The sequence below is a fragment of the Bubalus kerabau genome, chromosome 7, assembly GCF_029407905.1.
Source record: "Bubalus kerabau isolate K-KA32 ecotype Philippines breed swamp buffalo chromosome 7, PCC_UOA_SB_1v2, whole genome shotgun sequence".
Taxonomy (NCBI): domain Eukaryota; kingdom Metazoa; phylum Chordata; class Mammalia; order Artiodactyla; family Bovidae; genus Bubalus; species Bubalus kerabau.
Window position 1 is genome coordinate 94,633,688 of NC_073630.1, and position 19,721 is coordinate 94,653,408.

The 19,721-nt window shown below is 39.0% G+C and overlaps 1 protein-coding gene across 5 annotated transcripts in view; it reads right to left on the reverse strand.

Annotated features, from left to right (window-relative positions):
• CDKL2 (cyclin dependent kinase like 2) overlaps positions 1–19,721 on the reverse strand; it is a 47,807-nt gene extending 28,086 nt beyond the window's left edge. For 2 of the 5 annotated variants that reach the window (XM_055588810.1, XM_055588812.1), the window contains exons 1-5: positions 19,194–19,711; positions 16,425–16,623; positions 4,529–4,723; positions 2,472–2,650; positions 829–941 (exon numbers count right to left, since the gene is read on the reverse strand). In XM_055588810.1, the coding sequence (XP_055444785.1) occupies positions 829–941; positions 2,472–2,650; positions 4,529–4,723; positions 16,425–16,592 (655 nt within the window). In that variant the 5' untranslated portion in view covers positions 16,593–16,623; positions 19,194–19,711. Of the gene's footprint in view, positions 1–828; positions 942–2,471; positions 2,651–4,528; positions 4,724–16,424; positions 16,624–19,193 lie in introns of all 5 variants that reach the window. The other 3 variants (XM_055588809.1, XM_055588811.1, XM_055588813.1) reach the window with 3 other exon arrangements.

Sequence of the window (19,721 nt, forward strand, 5' to 3'; positions counted from 1 at the left end):
CTGGTCCCACCACTTCATGGGAAATAGATGGGGAAACAGTGGAAACAGTGTCAGACTTTATTTTTCTGGGCTCCAAAATCACTACAGATGGTGACTGCAGCCATGAAATTAAAAGACGCTTACTCCTTGGAAGGAAAGTTATGACCAACCTAGATAGCATATTCAAAAGCAGAGACATTACTTTGCTAACAAAGGTCTGTCTAGCTAAGGCTGTGGTTTTTCCTGTGGTCATGTATGAATGTGAGAGTTGGACTGTGAAGAAGGCTGAGCGCCGAAGAATTGATGCTTTTGAACTGTGGTGTTGGAGAAGACTCTTGAGAGTCCCTTGGACTGCAAGGAGATCCAATCAGTCCATTCTGAAGGAGATCAGCCCTGGGATTTCTTTGGAAGGAATGATGCTAAAGCTGAAACTCCAGTACTTTGGCCACCTCATGCAGAGAGTTGACTCACTGGAAAAGACTCTGATGCTGGGAGGGATTGGGGGCAGGAGGAGAAGGGGACGACAGAGGATGAGATGGCTGGATGGCATCACTGACTCAATGGACATGAGTCTGAGTGAACTCCGGGAGTTGGTGATGGACAGGGAGGCCTGGCATGTTGCGATGCATGGGGTCGCAAAGAGTCGGACACGACTGAGTGACTGAACTGAACTGAACTGATATATATATATATAGAGAGAGAGAGGGAGAGATGTTTTCCTATTTGCTCCCTATATTCATTCAAAACACACACATCATCTTTAGTGTACCAACAACTTGCAATTCTATACACAAAAAAAACACATAGGAAAAAATTACTGAAATTTAAAATACAGATGCATAATCTTACCTAAACACACCATAATATGATATAACTGATCAATATCAGAATCTCCAGGAAAGAGGGGCTCCCCCATGAGCATTTCAGTTACCAGACAGCCGATGGCCCACACATCAACAGCCCTGAAAGAAAAGCAATGTGATGTAAAATCCGGGATCCTGATATGTTTCAGTTCAGTTCAGTCGCTCAGTCATGTTGGACTCTTTGCGGTCCCATAGACTGCAGCACTCCAGGCTTCCCTGTCCATCGCCAACACCTAAAATGTTTACTATGACTGAATCTGTTCTGCATATTGTTGCTGTTGTTGTTCAATCACTAAGTCATGTCTAACTCTTTGCCACCTCATGGACTGCAGTGCATCAGGCTTTCCTGTTCTTCACTATCTCCCAGAGTTTACTCAAACTCATGTTCATTGAGTTGGTGATGCCATCTAACCATCTCATCCTCTATCGTTTGCGTATTACTATTTTTGTATTCTTGGTATCAAGAAAAGTAATAGTAAGCCTTAAATTATGCTCCCCCCAATTTTTTTATTTTATAAACTTAAAGTATTAACTTCCAATATTACATAAATCAGATTTCAGGAAACTTCAAGCATGTGACACAAGGCTTCCAAAGAGTCAAAATGCTTACTGGGGACACAAACAACAAGGAGAACAGAAAGCTAATATGGAGAAAACAGAAAAACTCTCTTAAAGAGTGGTCACAAGAACTTAGACTATTCTGGCATCATTACCATAGGAACAACTACCTTGAAACTGTTTAAGGCCATAGCTGGTACAGAAATTACAGCATGGCAGTAAAATGAGAGCTCAGAGTAATCAAGAAAATATTAAATGATATATGCTCTAAAAACAGAGAAATTATAGAAAATATTTTAGAACAATTTCTATTGAAACTGGTAAAACCTGCAATACCTTCTTCTTTGAAGAATTCATTTATGAAGATGATTTGTATTTTTAAAATGGTTCACTTAATTCCATTTCTATACCCACCCTTGCCCACTCTACTCAGCCTCAATGCAAGTGTCAGACTTACCTAATCAATGTTACCTCTCTTTACAAGTGATAAATATATCTATTTCTAACTTACTGTTAAAAACAGACCATTTACTCACCTTGATTTCTCTACCTCTAAAATAATCATACTCATACCAACCCATTTCACAAGAATGTTTAAAAGGGAAACACAAAAATGATTACATATCACTTTCTAATGTTTTCCAAACTGAAAACTTCCTTTCAGTATTAGAGGGATTTTTTTTTTTTTCTTAACGTAAGAAGTGGGATTTATTTAGAGAGAAACACACTCCACAGACAAGGGTGCGGGCCATTGCAAAGGGCGAGTGTTGAGTCACTAAGTCGTGTCTCACTCTTTGAAACCCCAAGGACTGTAGCCACCAGGTTCCTCTGTCCATGGGATTTCCCAGGCAAGAGTATTGGAGTGGGGTGCCGTTTCCTTCTCCAGAGGATCTTCCCAAACCAAGGTATTGAACTCGTGGCTCCTATATTGACAGGCAGATTCTTTACTGCTGAGCTACCAAGGAAGCCCAATTAGAGGGATTGTCATTATATTGAAAACATATTCCACTTTATTAAAAAAAGAGAGTCAAGTCTGCCCTCTGCACCCCCATCTTGCTGACAACATCTTACTTGCCATACTTGACATCACCAACCAACAGCTCTGGAGCTCTATACCATCGCGTTGCCACGTAATCAGTATACACCTCCCCAGGAGCTGCCAGTGTCCGTGCAAATCCAAAATCACATAGCTTGACAACGCCAGACTGGGAGACTAATATGTTCTCTGGCTTAATATCTCTGTGTATAATCTATGAGATAAAAAGCAGAGTATGACATATATTGATTGGCGCATCAAGTTAAGCAAGTTAACTTTTTTTTAGCACTTGTTATGTGCAGGGCACTGGTTTTGTTCCCTATAATGAAGACAGATAAAAGCAGATAAAGTTGTTCCTGCGTTTACAGAATCTGAGACCTAGCTGGGGAAAAAAGAACATTTATGCTTGAAATTTTATTTAAACAATTAAATTTTATTTAAACGATTAATGATATTGGATGAAATATATGTTGCTGTTTTCAGTCACTAAGGCATGTCCAAGTGTTTGTGACCCCAAAGACTGTGGCATTCCAGGTTCCTCTGTCCTCCACTATCTCCTGGAGTTTGCTCAAATTCATGTCCATTGAATTGGTGATGCTATCTAACTAGCTCATCCTCTGCCAGCCCCTTCTTCTTTGCCTTCAATGAATTTTCAATCAATTGCTCTGATAATGAGGGCTCTCAAGACTAAGAGAGTAAAGCTATCACTGAAGACTGCGGTGGTCAGGGAAAATTTTTGAGGAAAAAGGTGGGCTCTAAGACAGGTCTTTAACAGTAGTGTGACCTAGATAAATGTAGAAATGAAAGGGCAATCCAAATGAAGGGGACAAAAAGAGCAAAAGAGTGAGAATGGGAGTAGACCAGTAGCTACTAGGGAAATGTTTTTCCTGGAGTAGAGGTTACTTACTAGCTTATGCCTCAACTGCCAGCCTGGGAAGTCTGAGCTCATGTCTAGGTGATGGGTACCCATGGGAACCCATGACATGACCCATATGGTATTTAAAGAAGATATTGAACATTTAAAGAAGGCCATGAACAAGATAAATCAAAGAGGGCAACTAGAAGTGGGGAGAAGGGCAGTGGGACAAATAGAAGGTGATAGATTGAGGGTGTGAGGAGAAGGGGACAACAGAGGATGACATGGTTGGATGACATCACCAACTCAATGGACATGAGTCTGAGCAAATTCCAAGAGATAGTGAAGGACAGGGAAGCCTGGCATGCTGCAGTCTGTGGGGTTTCAAAGACTTGGACGTGACTTAGCAACTGAACAGCAAAAACAAAAGGCCTATGCTACTCTGGTGCTCAAAGGAATGGAAAGGAAGAGGTGGAGTGTGGAAATATTCTAAATCAACAGAATTTAGGAAGTAATCTCAGACACTTTCCTTAAACTTGGGAATCTAAAAGAATGGTGGGTCCATTAACAAAAATAGAAAAGTCTAGAGAAGGTTAATTTTGGTTAAGAATAATTAGCAGTTTAGTTTCAGCAATATGTGTTTTTAGGTGGATTTCTGAGCACCCAAGTGGAGGCATACATCAAGCAATTATAAATGTAAAGAGGCAAAAAATATAAATTTTTACATTTGTAAAAATTATAAATGTAAAAAAGGTGAGTTGGTTATAAAAGAGAGACTATCGAAAGAGAAAAGAGGACACTGGGAAACAATAGTAGAAATTCTAGACCTAGGCAAAACAAATTATTAGGTCTAATTCTCTAATACAAGTAAATTTTATTTTGAAAATTTTGAAAATATATTTATTGTAAACTCTCGGAGGACCAGAAACTGGCACTGCTGAGCATTTTGCATAGGCTATCCTAGATATCCACAGTAAAGGCTAGTTAATAACATGCATAGCTCAAGTATATAGAATTGAAGTAAACTGATGTCCGTAACTTACTTTCAAATAATGCATAAATAAATCAGGCAGATTAATAAGTAGACAAATGGAAGAAAAGATGAATCAATATTTCATAAAACAAATATAACAAAATGTTAGCAAGTATAGAATCCAGCGATAGGTATATGGGTGTTCACTGTATATTCTCCCAACTTTTCAACTTTATAAATTATTATTTAAACTGAATACTTACATTGTGACTGTGACAAAATCCAATCCCACTGATAACCTGAAACAAATACTTTTGAACTAGTTGGTAGTCTAGTCCATTTGGAGAGAGCTCCAGGTCATCAAGAACCGTATGGTCAACAAATTCAAAGACTAGGTACCATCGCTTTTTTTTCTTACACACTTCCAACAAATTCACCAGATTTTCATGCCTTAGTTGCTATTAAAAAAAAAAAGTGAAAAATAATTTTTTAGAGGACCAAATTATTAGTAATAGTCACAGTCTAAAATAGATCTCAGCACAAGAAAAACATCTAAATAAAATGCATAAACAGTATAAATTGTGAAACTATAACCTGGCTTTTACAATGTTAAGACCTTACTGCTCCATTCTCCTCTCAGAGAACACAATAAAGCCAATGAGAAAAAGAAGGGTAGCTTCATCTTTGATGAAATTAAGAACGATCTAGGACCCCGACCCCCAAAAAATGAGGTGGCACCATCAAGGTCAAACAGGAGTCTAGGGAGATACCATAAGATTATCTGTGGTTACAAAGCAGGCAGAGCAGAGTTTTCCAAAGCTGATGACATACCCTGAAAAGAAAAACAAAACCAAAAAAATACCCTTCTTTGATATAATGAGAACAGGGTTCACAGACTGTCAGTGAAAGCGTCCTAAGAACTGAATGGCACCAGGAAACAAGAGGGGAGGGGTGAACAGTCCCATAGAAACTCATCTGCTGGAAGCAGTCTGTCAGTGAAACCAAATGGAAGGCAAAACAATTCATTATGAACAAACCTGCAATTACAAGTTTCAGAGAAATTAAGGAGAATGTAAATAAATCCCACACTAGGGGGACTGTTGTTAGGAATGTCACTGTGAACCAGGGTGGATTCCTGCTAGCCTGGAACAAGACCACAGCTACTCCTGAAAATGAACTTCCTTCAGAGAGCTGGTCCAGAAGGGTCTCACTTTGTTGCAAGATAAGAAACAATCAAAAATGAACAAATTCAGAATCTATTTGAGATACTCTGTAATGTAATATGGGAAAATAATATTTTTAAATGATTGTATGTATATGTATAACTGATTCACTTTGCTGTACACCAGAAACTAACAGAACATTTTAAATCAACTATTTGTTGTTGTTTAGTCACTGAGTTGTATCCGACTCTTTGCAATCCCACAGACTGTAGCACATCAGGCTCCTCTGTCCTCAACTATTTCCCAGATTTTGCTCAAACTAATGTCCATTGAGCCAGTGATGCCATTCAACCATCTCAACCTCTGTTGCCCCCTACTCCTCCTGCCCTCAGTCTTTCCCACCATCAGGGTCTTCTCCAATGAGTCAGTTCTCATCGTGTGGCCAAAGTATTGGAGCTTCAGCTTTAGCATGAGTCCTTCCAATGAATATTTAGGGTTGATTTCCTTTATAATTGATTGGTTTGATATCCTTGTAGTCAAAGGGTGCTGGGAGCCGGCGAGAGACATTCCACTCGTGACAAAGGTCATGAGGAAGGGGACTCGGCATACGCAAAGGCGGGATCGAGCCTCGGGAGTGCCCCCGGATATTCTCGAGCATCTACCCCCCAAAAACCAGAGTCTGCCTACTTTATTGCTTTGTGCTCTCACCTCTGCCTTTACTGGGGGCTGTCCCCCACCACCATCTCGCTCTCTCTGTCAAAGAGTTAACTTACAGCTCCAATTAATAAAGTTCCTGGGCAATTAGGAGTGTTTAAATCCAAACCCCTCAGATGGCTCTCTAACTCGCCTGACAAGTTTACCCGGACACCTACAGCTATGCATACGATTGTTTACAGTCTCCCAGCCTCCAGAGGCACGGGAAGCTTAAGATATTCAAATAGCTTAGAGCCTCTCAGAGAATTAGAAACTGTCAGAATAAAACTAGTAAAAGATTTCATTGATGAGCCAATGTTTGTTGCCAAGTTTTCACATCCCCTGAATTGTATCCTTGAATGTGCATTAATTAATATACTTGGTATGTAGAAAAAATAAGTAGTGGCCTGGTGTTAGTAACTTTAGACCCTTAAGGTAGTAAATTCTTTCCTTTGTAAACCCATTACACATCCACCCTATAGGAACGTAATCTTATCTTCGGAAGATAGCGCCAAACCTTAAAATAATTACTCTTAGAGAAAATAAGTCTTTGTTGATAAGTCCTTGTCAAGAGTCATAAAATGTTAATAGGCCTCTGGCCAGAAGATGATGTAAATCACCTAAACCATTTGTATACGATAAATCTGCAGGAAAGAAACCCTGGTTTTTGATAAGCATCAAAGACTGCTGATTTTGCATCCCCTATTATCCTCTATGTGTAACTTAGGGTATAAAAGCCCCTGTTGAAAATAAAGCTATGGGCCTTGCTCACCAACGCTTGGTCTCCCCATGTCATTCTTCCCTTTAACTTCCAGCTGAGTGTCCATCTGGAGCGTGGATATCCTCTGCGACCATTTATTTGCCTGGGCTTCTAAGACCCACTCGAGAAGGTGTCTAAGGTGGGGCACCTTCCGCTATTCGAGAGGGCGCCTGCGGCCTCCATGGTCAGAGCTAACCTGGTGTCACGGGTTATATTGATTTTCTGCGTAAACCAAGCCACTCAGCTTCTTTTCTCCACTGAATTTTCCTACTGAGCTATCCTCATTCTATTACTCTTTATTATCTCTAATTAACATTTGAATAGGTCGCCTAGCCGTCTCTCCTTCGAATACCCTGGATCAGCCGGGGCTGGACCCCGGCAAAAGGGACTCTCAAGAGTCTTCTCCAGGACCACAGTTAGAAAGCATAAATTCATCAGCACTCAGCATTCTGTATGATCCAGCTCTCACATTCATGCATTACTAATGGAAAAAACATCAGTTCAGATCAGTCACTCAGTCGTGTCTGACTCTTTGTGACCCCATGGACTGCAGCACGCCAGGCCTCCCTGTCCATCACCACTCCCAGAGTTTACTCACACTCACGTCCATTGAGTCAGTGATGCCATCCAACAATCTCACCCTCTGTCATCCCCTTCTCCTCCCACCTTCAATCTTTCCCAGCATTATGGTCTTTCTTCAGCTTCAGCATCAGTCCTTCCAATGAATATTCAGGACTGATTTCTTTTAGGATGGACTGGGTGGATCTCCCTGCAGTCCAAAGGACTCTCAAGAGTCTTCTCCAACACCACAATTCAAAAGCATCAATTTTTCAGCACTCAGCTTTCTTCACAGTCCAACTCTCACATCCATACATGACCACTGGAAAAACCATAGCTTTGACTAGATGGGCCTTGTAGGCAAAGTAATGTCTCTGCTTTTTAATATGCTAAATTGGTCATAACTTTTCTTCCAACGAGCAAGCGTCTTTTAATTTCATGGCTGCAGTCACCATCTGTAGTGATTTTGGAGCCCAAGAAAATAAAGTCTCTCACTGGTTCCATTGTTTCCCCATCTATTTGCCATGAAGTGATGGGACCAGATGCCATAATCTTAGTTTTCTGAATGTTGAATTTTAAGCCAACTTTTTCACTCTCCTCTTTCAAGAGGCTCTTTAGTTCTTCTTCACTTTCTGCCACAGGGTGGTGTCATCTGCATATCTGAGGTTACTGATATTTCTCCCAGCAATCTTGATTCCAGCTTGTGCTTCATCCAGCCTGGTATTTCTCATGATGTACTCTGCATAGAAGTTAAATAAGCAGGGTGACAATATACAGCCTTGATGTACTCTTTTCCTGATTTGGAACCAGTCGGTTGTTCCATATCCAGTTCTAACTGTTGCTTCTTGACCTACATACAGATTTCTCAGGAGGCAGGTCAGGTGGTCTGGTAGTCCCATCTCTTTCAGAATTTCCACAGTTTGTTGTGGTCCACACAGTCAAAAGCTTTGGCATAATCAATAAAGCAGAAGTAGATGTTTTTCTGGAACTCTCTTGCTTTTTCAATGATCCAGCAGATGTTGGCAATTTGATCTCTGGTTTCTTTGCCTTTTCTAATTCCAGCTTGAACACCTGGAAGTTCACAGTTTAAATACTGTTGAAGCCTGGCTTCGAGAATTTTGAGCATTACTTTACTAGCATGTGAGATGAGTGCAATTGTGTGGTAGTTTGACCATTCTTTGGCATTGCCTTTCTTTGGGATTGGAATGAAAACTGACCTCTTCTAGTCCTGTGGCCACTGCTGAGTTTTCCAAATTTGCTGGCATTTTGAGTGTAGCACTTTCACAGCATCATCTTTTAGGATTTGAAATAGCTCCACTGGAATTCCATCATCTCCACTAGCTTTGTTTGTAGTGATGCTTCCTAAGGCCCACTTGACTTCACATTCCAGGATGTCTGGCTCTAGGTCAGTGATCACATCATCGTGATTATCTGGGTCGTGAAGATCTTTTCTGTATAGTTCTTTTGTGTATTCTTGCCACCTCTTCTTAATATCTTCTGCTTCTGTTAGATCCATACCATTTCTGTCCTTTATTGTGCCCATCTTTGCATGAAATGTTCTCTTGGTATCTTTAAGTTTTCTTGAAGAGATCTCTAGTCTTTCCCATTCTATTGTTTTCCTCTATTTCTTTGCATTGATCGCTGACAAAGGCTTTCTTATCTCTCCTTGCTATTCTTTTGAACTCTTCATTCAAATGGGTATATCTTTCCTTTTCTCCTTTGCCTTTTGCTTCTCTTCTTTTCACAGCTATTTGGAAGGCCTCCTCAGACTGCCATTTTGCCTTTTTGCATTTCTTTTTTTTGGGGATGGTCTTGATCACTGCCTCCTGTACAATGTCACGAACCTCCATGCATAGTTCTTTAGGCACTCTGTCTATCAGATCTAATTCCTTGAATCTATTTGTCACTTCTACTGTATAATCGTAAGAGATTTGATTTAGGTCATACTTGAATGTTCTAGTGGTCTTCCCTACTTTCTTCAATTTAAGTCTGAATTTGGCAATAAGAAGTTTATAATCTGAACCACAGTTGGCTCCCAGTCTTGTCTTTGCTGACTGTATAGAGCTTCTCCATCTTTGGCTGCAAAGAATATAATCGATCTGATTTCGGTATTGACCATCTGGTGATGTCCATGTGTAAAGTCTTCTCTTGTGTTGTTGGAAGAAGGTGTTTGTTATGACCAGTGCATTCTCTTGGCCAAACTCTATTAGCCTTTGCCCTGCTTCATTCTGTACTCCAAGGCCAAATTTGCCTGTTACTCCAGGTGTTTCCTGACTTCCTACTTTTGCATTCCAGTCCCCTATAATGAAAAGGACATCTTTTGGGGGTGTTAGTTCTAGAAAGTCTTGTAGGTCGTCACAAAACCATTCAAATTCAGCTTCTTCAGCATTACTGGGTGGGGCATAGACTTGGATTACTGTGATATTGAATGGTTTGCCTTGGAAATGAACAGAGATCATTCTGTCATTTTTGAGACTGCATCCAAGTACTGCATTTTGGACTGTTTTGTTGACTATGACGGCTACTCCATTTCTTCTAAGGGATTCTTGCCCATAATAGTAGATATAGTGGTCATCTGAGTTAAATTCACCCATTCCAGTCCATTTTAGTTTGCTGATTTCTAAAATGTCAATGTTCAATCTTGCCATCTCCTGTTTGACCACTTCCAATTTGCCTTGATTCATGGACCTAACATTCCAGGTTCCTATGCAATATTGCTCTTTACAGCATCGAACTTTACTTCCATCACCAGTCATATCCACAACTGGGTGTTGTTTTTGCTTTGCCTCTGTCTCTTCATTCTTTCTGGAGTTATTTCTCCACTGATCTCCAGTAGCATATTGGGCACCTACTGACCTGGGGAGTTCATCTTTCAGTGTCCTATCTTTTTGCCTTTTCATACTGTTCATGGGGTTCTCAAGCCAAGAATACTGAAGTGGTTTGCCATTCCCTTCTCTAGTGGACCACGTTTTGTCAGAACTCTCCACCATGACCTGTCTGTCTTGGGTGGCCCTAGACAACATGGCTTAGTTTCATTGAGTTAGACAAGGCTGTGGTCCTTTGACTATACTGACATTTGTTAGAAAAATGATGTCTCTGCTTTTTAATATGCTGTCTAGGTTTGTCTCAGATGGTAAAGAGTCTTCCTGTAAACACAGGAGACCCAGGTTCGATCCCTGGGTGGCGAAGATCCCCTGGAGAAAGGAATGGCAACCCACTCTAGTATTGTTGCCTGGAGTATTCCATGGACAGAGGAGCCTGGTGGGTGACAGTCCATGGAGTAGCAAAAAGTCATACACGACTGAGCAATTATCATTTTCATACTTTCCTTCCAAGAATCAACGTCCTTGAATTTCATGGCTGTAGTCACCGTCCATAGTGATTTTGGAGCTCAGGAAAACAAAATCTGTCACTGTTTCCACTTTTCCCCCTTCTATTTGCCATGAAGTGATGGGACCAGATGCCATGATCTTATTTTTTTTAATGCTGTGTTTCAAAACAGCTTTTTCAATCTCCTCTTCCACCCTCAACAGGCTTTTTAGTTCCTCTTCACTTTCTGCCATTAGAATGGTATTCCTTGCATATCTGAGGTTGTTGATATTTCTCCCAGCAATCTTTATTTCAGCCTGGCATTTCACAGGATATACTCTGCATATAAGTTAAACAGGCAGGGTGACAATAGATAGCCTTGTGTGCTCCTTTCCCAATTTTGAAACAGTCAGTTGTTCTGTGTTTGGTTCTAACTGTTGCTTCTTGACCCACTTACAGGTTTCTCCGGAGACAGGTAAGGTGGTCTGGTACTACCATCTCTGTAAGAATTTGTCACTGTTCGTTGTAATCCACAGAGTCAAATGCTTTAGCATAGTCAATGAAACAGAAGTAGATGTTTTTCTGGAATTCCCTTGCTTTCTCCATGATCCAACAAATGCTGGCAATATGATCTCTGGTTCCTCTGCCTCTTTGAAACCATCTTGTAAACTGTAAGTTCTCAGGTCATGTACTGCTAAAGCCTAGCTTGAAGGATTTTGAACACAACCTTGCTAGCATGTGAAATAAGCAAAATTGTACAGTAGTTTGTACATTCTTTGGCATTGCCCTTCTTTGGGATTAGAATGAAAACTGAACTTTTCCAGTTCTGTGGCCACTGCTGAGTGTTCCAATTTTGCTTACATAATGAGTTCAGGACTTTGACAGCATCATCATTTAGGGTCAAGAAGCAACAGTTAAAACCAGACACAGAATATCTGTCACCCTACTTATTTAACTTATATGCAGAGACATCACGTAAAATGCCAGGCTGAATGAATCACAAGCTGGAATCAAGATTTCTGGGAAAAATATCAATAACCTCAGATATGCAGATGACAGCACTCTAAAGGCAGAAAGTGACGACAAACTAAAAAGCCTGTTGAGGACAGTGAAAGAAGAGACTGAAAAAGCTGGTTGAAATTCAACATTCAAAAAACTAAGATCATGGCATCCAGTCCCATCACTTCATGGCAAATAGAAGGGGAAAAAGTGGAAACAGTGACAGATTTTATTTTCCTGGGCTCTAAAATCACTGCAGATGGTGACCACAGCCATGAAACTCAAGGACACTTACTCTTTGGAAGAAAAGCTATGACAAACCTAGACAGCACATTAAAAAGCAGAGACATCGTTTTTCCAACAAAGGTCCATCTAGTCAAAGCTATGGTTTTTCCAATAGTCACATATGGATGTGAGAGTTAGACCATAAAGAAGTCTGAGTGCCAAGGAATTGATGCTTTTGAACTGAGGTGGTGAAGACTCTTGAGAGTCCTTTGGATAGCAGGAGATCAAACCAGTCAATCCTAAAGGAAATCAACCCTGAATATTCATTGTAAGGACTAAAGCTGAAGCTGAAACTCCAATACTTTGGCTACCTGATGTGAAGAACTAATTCTCTTGGAAAAGACCCTGATGCTGGGAAAGATGGAAGGCAAAGGAGAAGAGGGCAGCAGAGGATGAGATGGTTAGATAGCATCATCAACTCAATGGATGTGAATTTGAGCAAACTCTGGGAGACAGTGGAGGACAGAGGATCCTGGCATGCTACAGTACATATCTACAAAGCATTGGACACAACTTAGTGTCTGAGCAACAACAACAAAATGCACCTAACAAGAAAGAATCAAACTATATGATGCAAAAATTGAGAAGTGCAGGGAGAAATACATGAATCTACTATCATAGTTGGAAATGTCAACATTTTCAGAAATAGATCCAAGCAGGCAGGTAATCAGTAAGGCTTGAATTGAACTCAAGAACACAATCCAACAACTGGGTAGAACTGCCATCCATAGACTACTTCATCCAACAACAGAAGCAGTAACTTTTTTCTCAACCTCATGTGGAATATGCACCAAGATATACCAGTCTGTGGGCCACAGAACACACTAACAAATTGAAACAAAGAAATCATGCAATGCCTTCTGTCAGATCAAATGGAATTAAACTATAAATCAATAACACAGAGATAACTGGAAAATCTCAAAATAGGTGGAGATTGAACAATACACTTCTGAATTAAATTAAAACACAGGCTATCTGTTTCATATTATCCCCCATCCCCCTCTCTCTTCCTCTATTGCTCTGCTTTTCTTACTAACGGACCAAAGCTGAGATTCAGACTTCATTAGAGAAGGCATGGCTGCCATAGAAATGTACAGACTGCCAGTGGTGAAGACATTTGCCACAGGACGTCAGCCAGCCAAGTGGAGAAAGTGCAGGTGCACCAGAGGTGTTCCAGGAATGATGCTGATACAAGCTATCAAGTCCACCATATGATCTGCTCCCTTCATGCCAAAAAAAAGGACCCACCAGGAAGGGAAGCCTCTACTGACAATGCCTAAAATCATACAAGCTGGCAAAAGGAGAACTGTTTGCAGAGGCCCCCTCCAGTTTCACAAAGCAGAGCAAAAAGGAGTGATTCAAAGCTGAAAGTTGATATCTGGCACAGTAGCCCATGAACATAGAAGAAAAAAAATCTTGGGAAGAAAACGTCTTCACTCTAGCCTCAAATTATTCCTAAAAAAAATAATGTTTCAAATGTAATGTCCAGAGGAAAAAATAAAGATAACCAGGGCGTGCAAAGAAATGTTACTATAAGTAAAAAAAAAAAAAAAATCAGAGGATAAAGTTAATCAAAACAGATGCAATATGAGTTCAGATATTGGAATTATCAGATATAAGTGACTATGCATAAAAAGTCAATGTCAAAAAACTGAGGGAACCTGAAACCATAAAAAGTGATACAATAGATTTGAACCCAAAGAAAAATTCTAGAACAGAAAAGTTCTAGAAAATTTCTGAATGTTAGTGCCACCAAGCACCCTTAAGGGTACCCTCAAGAGCCTCATTTAAGCAAACATAACTTCTCTCAGAGGGTAAGATAACATCATCCAAAAACTCTATAGAACTTTTAGAAATTAATACTGGCATATCAAGAGATAAGACTCAATCAAAAACCAAGAGAAAAAACAGACAATGGAAATAAACATGTGGGAGATCTATTTACTGGACACAGACTTTAGAAAAGCCTGTGATTTAAATAGAAAGCAAAATAGAGGGTCTGGCAGCAAAATGGAAATTATAGGGAAAAAAATCGAATAAAAAATTAGAACATTAAAATATGTCTTTAAGAAATCAGTGGGTGAGCTTAACATAGATTAGATATAGCTGAAACAGAACTACTGAACTGGGGCTTCCCTGGTGGCTCATTGGTAAAGGATTCGCCTACCAATGCAGGAGACGGGAGTTCGATCCCTGATCGAGGAAGATCCCACATGCCTCGCAGCATCTAAGCCTGTGTACCACAACTGCTGAGCCTGTGCCCTAGAGCCTGGGAGCTGCAACTCTTTGAGTCCATATGCCATAAGTACTGAGTGCCCTAGAGCCCATGCCTCACTAGAGAAAAGCCCACACAGCAATGAAGACCCAATACAGTCAGAAACAAATAAAATTTTGAAAAAGAACTACTGAACTGGAGGATAGGTCAGAATAAAATCTATAGAATGAAGCAAGGGAAAACAAAAGGATGAAAAACACAAAAGAATATAAGACACATATGAGGAAGGTCTCATATATGAAACTGAAATCTTATATGGAGAAGAGAAAGAATGGGACTGTAGCAATACATGAAACAATAATAGCTGAGCATCTTCTAGAAGTGACAAATGACATTATTTTATAGATGCAAGGGCCATAAAATCCAAGCAAGATAAATATAAAGAAACCCACACTTAGGCATATTATTGTAAAAGTGTTGAAAGCCAAAGTCAAAGAGAAAGCTTCAATGCACCCACAAAGGAATGTCTGACCTTTCATAGAAGCAACGCAAATGAAAGCCAGCAGAACAGTGTAATGTTATCTTGAACATATCAAATGTAACTAACTGCCAACATAGAGTTCTATATCCTGTGAAAACACTCTCTTAAACAGAAAGCGAAGACTTTTTTGAAAGACAAACACAAACGGACAACATTCCTTACTAGCAGATCTGCTTCAAAGAAAATAAAAGGACGTGATTTAAGCACAAGAAAAATGATCCAAGATGGAAGCTCAGAAATGTAGGAATAATTGATAAATAACGGAAAAGACAAATATTAGGTATTTATTAAAGGAATAAGAATCTTACATAGTACATACTCAGATCAAAGGGCAATTGTGTTAAAACTAAATAACCAAGGGAGAAAACCCTAGAAATTTTCCACATGTTTGGAAATGAAGGAAAATGAGAAAACATTTTGCACTGCTAATCAAAGTTTCTAGGACACATACAAGCTATTCTTAGAAGGAAAATAACAGCCTTAAATGCATATATGAGAAAAAAAAAAAAAACCTAGAAATAAAAGAAGTTAAGCATATAACTCAAAAGATTGGAGAAAAGAACTATAAAATAACCCACCCAAAATAAGTAGAAAGTATAAAATACTAAAGAACAAAAATTAATGAAATAGAAAAGAAATACACAACAAGAAAGACCAACAAAGCCAAACACTGGTTCTTTCTAAAGATAAAATGGATAAACTTCCAGTTAGATTGATGTGGGTGGGGTGGAAGAGGGAGTTAACATAGCAGGTCTGAGATTTTTATCCTTAGAAAGTTGGCTCGTAAAGTGAGCCCTTGGCTTGTACCTAGGTACTTGGATTTCAGAAGTGTTCCTTCATTTCTAGAACTGATAAAGCGACTCATGGTGCAAACAATATGGTGTATGCTGAATACCTGCAGTTCTACTAAGAGTCTGGAATTTTGGTGCAAGCAAAGCCGGGAGTACCTCTATGACAAGCCCCATAAAAAAAACTCTGGGCACTGAGTCGCTAATGAATTTCCTCACTAGACAATCACACATAGTGTCATTAACTCATTGCTGGAGGAAATTAGCGCATCCTGTGTTAAGCCACTGGGAGAAAAGTGACAGATCTCCTCTGAAATTCACCCCATGTGCCTTTTCCCTTTGCTGATTTTACTGTATATCTTTTTACTTTAACAAGTCATAGCCAAGAGTACAACTATTTGCTGAGTGCGGTGAGTCCTCCTAATCACCCAACACAGCTGTTGGTAAATAGATAGGCAGATAGAAAGAGGGGCAACAAATACTTTTAAAATTATGTTCTGGGACTTCTCTGGTGGTCCAGTGACTAAGACTCTGGGCTCCCAATGTGTTGGAGACCTGGGTTCAATCCCTGGTCAGGGAACTAGATCCCACATGCCACAACTAAAGATCCTGCCTGCTTGCAGTAACTAAGACCTGGAGCATCCAAATAAATAAATAATAAAAAATTATGTTATGGATAAATGAATACTCAGATGTAATCCTTCTGTTTATTACCAAAAGAGAAAACAAAAATCTATACTTTAAACTTACTTATGGAAATAAAACAAATATTTAAAAAGCACTTTCTAAAACTGTTGACCAAGAAACAACTCTTTTTTTTTTTCAATTCAATATATGTGTTTACTCACCTTTAGTAACTTGATTTCTCGCATGGCAATTTTTTTAACCATTTTATCATCGTCACTTTCTAAGAACTTCTTGATGGCCACAATTCTTCCACTATCTTTATTCCTACACTTCATCACCATTCCATAGCTCCCTTCTCCAACCAATCCTAGGTTCTCATATTTTTCCATTTTAATTCAAAACCACCAGGAATTTTTCTCTCTGTGGGAACCGAAATATGGCATTAATTATGTTGAACACATTAATTTTTCTACCCTCCCAAATTAATTCTTCCCCACCTGTTTTCCATATTAGAGCAGACACTGCATTAATAGCTGTCCTCTGTATTTATTCCCATCTAAGCTATGTTTTCAAAATATTCACATACATTTCATAATAGACAAGGCAAGTGGAACTGAAGCCATTAACTTCAAATTTAAATAACTGAATGTCACGTTAATGAAATCTCAATATATTTTTAATGCAGATAAAGCAATGCTTGAACTATTATACAAAACAATTACAGTCTACCTTAGAAAAATACAATTCCAGCTTGTAAAAAAAAAAAAAGAAAAGAAAAATACAATTCCTTTTCACTCAAGTGTGAAAATGAAGTGAGTCTGGTTTTAGTGAAGATAAAACTTATTTTTTTACATCAGGTTTAAAAGATCAAAATTGAGGGTCTTTATAGTCTTTCTACTCAGTCGGGGGAAATATTACCAAGTTAACACTAACAACTTCTGATAAACTATTTTTTTTTAACTTTTCTTACCATAGTAATTAAATTCTTACATTGAACATACTAAATAACAGTCACACAGTATGTAAGCAGATTTTTAAAAATTAAATGTTAATGTTCCAAATACTGTATTTCAAAAATCCTTTTAATGATTAATCACTAGAAGTATGATTATTTGAATTTTGTGTTTAGAATTATTTTACATCACATTATATGACATTTTCTGAAAAAAGGCAACCCTAACAAAATCTGTCTTACTTTACCAATGATGGGTGAAGGACTAGCAACCATTCCACTTGATATTTTGGAATAGAAAGAAACTTTTAAGTCCAGATACAGTTATGTTTTAATTCATAAGTTTTGATTGTCAAGAAATATAAAAACTAATAAACTACAACCTCAAAGTTAAATTTATTTTTACATCTGTTTTTGAAATTAAATTCCAGAAGCAGAAAATAAAAAATATCGCTTTTAATTCCAATGTGATTCTAAAAGTTTTGGGAGGAAAAAAAGTCTTTGGTACTATATTCCGGCTTCCCTGGTGGCTGAGAAATAATCACCTGCCAGTGCAGGAGACACAAGTTCAATCCCTGGGTTGGGAAGATCTCCTGGAGAAGGAAATGGCAACCCACTCCAGATTCTTGCCTGAAAAAGAAAATCCCATGGACAGAAGAACCTGGTGGGCTACAGAGCATGGGGTCACAAAAGAGTCAGACACGACTTAGCTACTAAACAACAACAAAATATATATTCAAATGATGATTCATAATTGAAATTTTTTAACCTGACAATATAGAAACACTCATTCATAAAACTCGGAAAGAAACAAATTCTTACCTATAACATTAGTTGTGTACTTACGGCAATCTAAAATTAATTTACCCACCCAGACTGTGAAGTGTGATGTTTTCCTTTCTTCCCTATTGGTACACTAATGACTAAGACAAATATTCTCTTTGTTCTAGCAAACTGTGAAAACCCAATGTATACATTTTCATCAGTTTACATTTGACAATTTAGGACATATATATATATACACACACCAGCTATTTTTGTCCTTGGTATGATAAGCCTAAAGTCTAGTCCTTAGTAACATATGCTGTCTTACTGGTAGGAAAAAAATTAAGGAAAGAAGAAAGAGAAAATTACACTGATAATTTTTTCCAAACACTGACATTTTATTTGAAAATAGTTAATAGAGATTAAATGAAATATATATATATATGTTGATAAACATGGAAAATTAGAAGATTGATCTTCAAAAGGAGAAAAAATAAATCCCAGTCAACACCAACCCAATTATGTCATTATTTTACTACCAGTTCTGATAGGAGGTTCTCCCATAAACTGTCCCTGACACTAACTTGCCATACATTTGACATTTTAACTTCCATTTAACTTCTATTAACTATTTTTTAAGTAAAATGTCAGTGTTTGAAAAAACATCAGTGTAATTCTCTCTCTCCTTTCCTTAATTTTTTTTCCTTCCACTAAGACAGCATATTTTATTAAGGGCTAGACTTTAGGCTTATTATACCAAGGACAAAAATAGCTGGAATCTATAACTTGAACCATTAAAAAAAAAAATTTGTAATTGGGGTCCTCAATATTTGGAAATGCAAAGTGAACAAAATTAAAATTACCTTAAGCATGTCACAAGCTAACATTCTGCAAGTTAACTAATCCACATGTATTCTCCAACCAGCTGAACATTGGGTCACGGTACACTGAACACACTTGCTTTTTCAAGTGGCACTGCCCACAAATACCTTAAAAGTATCAAGGCTGAAAAAGCTTCTTGTTTCGTGAAACGGTTACTCATAAACCATAACTTCTCATGCCTTCTACTTGTAAATGTAAAGGGTGATACAAACTAAAAGGAAATCTGACCAATTGGCAATGCGGTAGCTCTGGACATATGCCAAGGAAGCATAGGGTTCTTCTACCAATAATTTAAATAATAAAAATAACGCTGTTTTATTGTGTTAAAGACACAAATCTATTATAGGTGAAAGAACGAGATAATAGAAGCTTTAAAAAGTATTGTACTTACTGTTTGTTTTAAATCTTTCCGCGTGGAAAGTCCCAAAGGTTTTCAACTTGGAGACAAAATTGAGGTGAAGAGCATCTTCTTCGCAGGTCTAAAAGATGCTGGCTAGCAAACTAGCAATTCCACAGCTGTCTTTATTTCTTCTGCGGACGCAGTCACGGGTCCCAGGTGAAGCAGGCAGGTAGGCAGATTGGCCTCAACCCGCCGCAAGCTTACACTGAGGAGAACCGCGGGCCGCATGCTGTCGTCGTCAAGGCAACGACCTCACTCTGTCCCCAACCATAGGCACAAAGTCTCCAGAGAGAGATACGGCCGGGGTCGAAATGCGTCCACGGCAGGCACCAACACCTGTTAAGGCTAAGGCCTGTACGGAAATTAGCGAAGGTGAGAGGGCACCGCCCCGCAGCTCTTAAGATGCTTGGTCCTTGTAGTCAGTGAAACGGCTCAGCTCTGGCAAGCCCTAAGCGAAGGCGTTGGCCACCAAGCTGCAAGGGGGCGGATCCTCACCCGCCCAGGCCCTCCCCCGAGTGC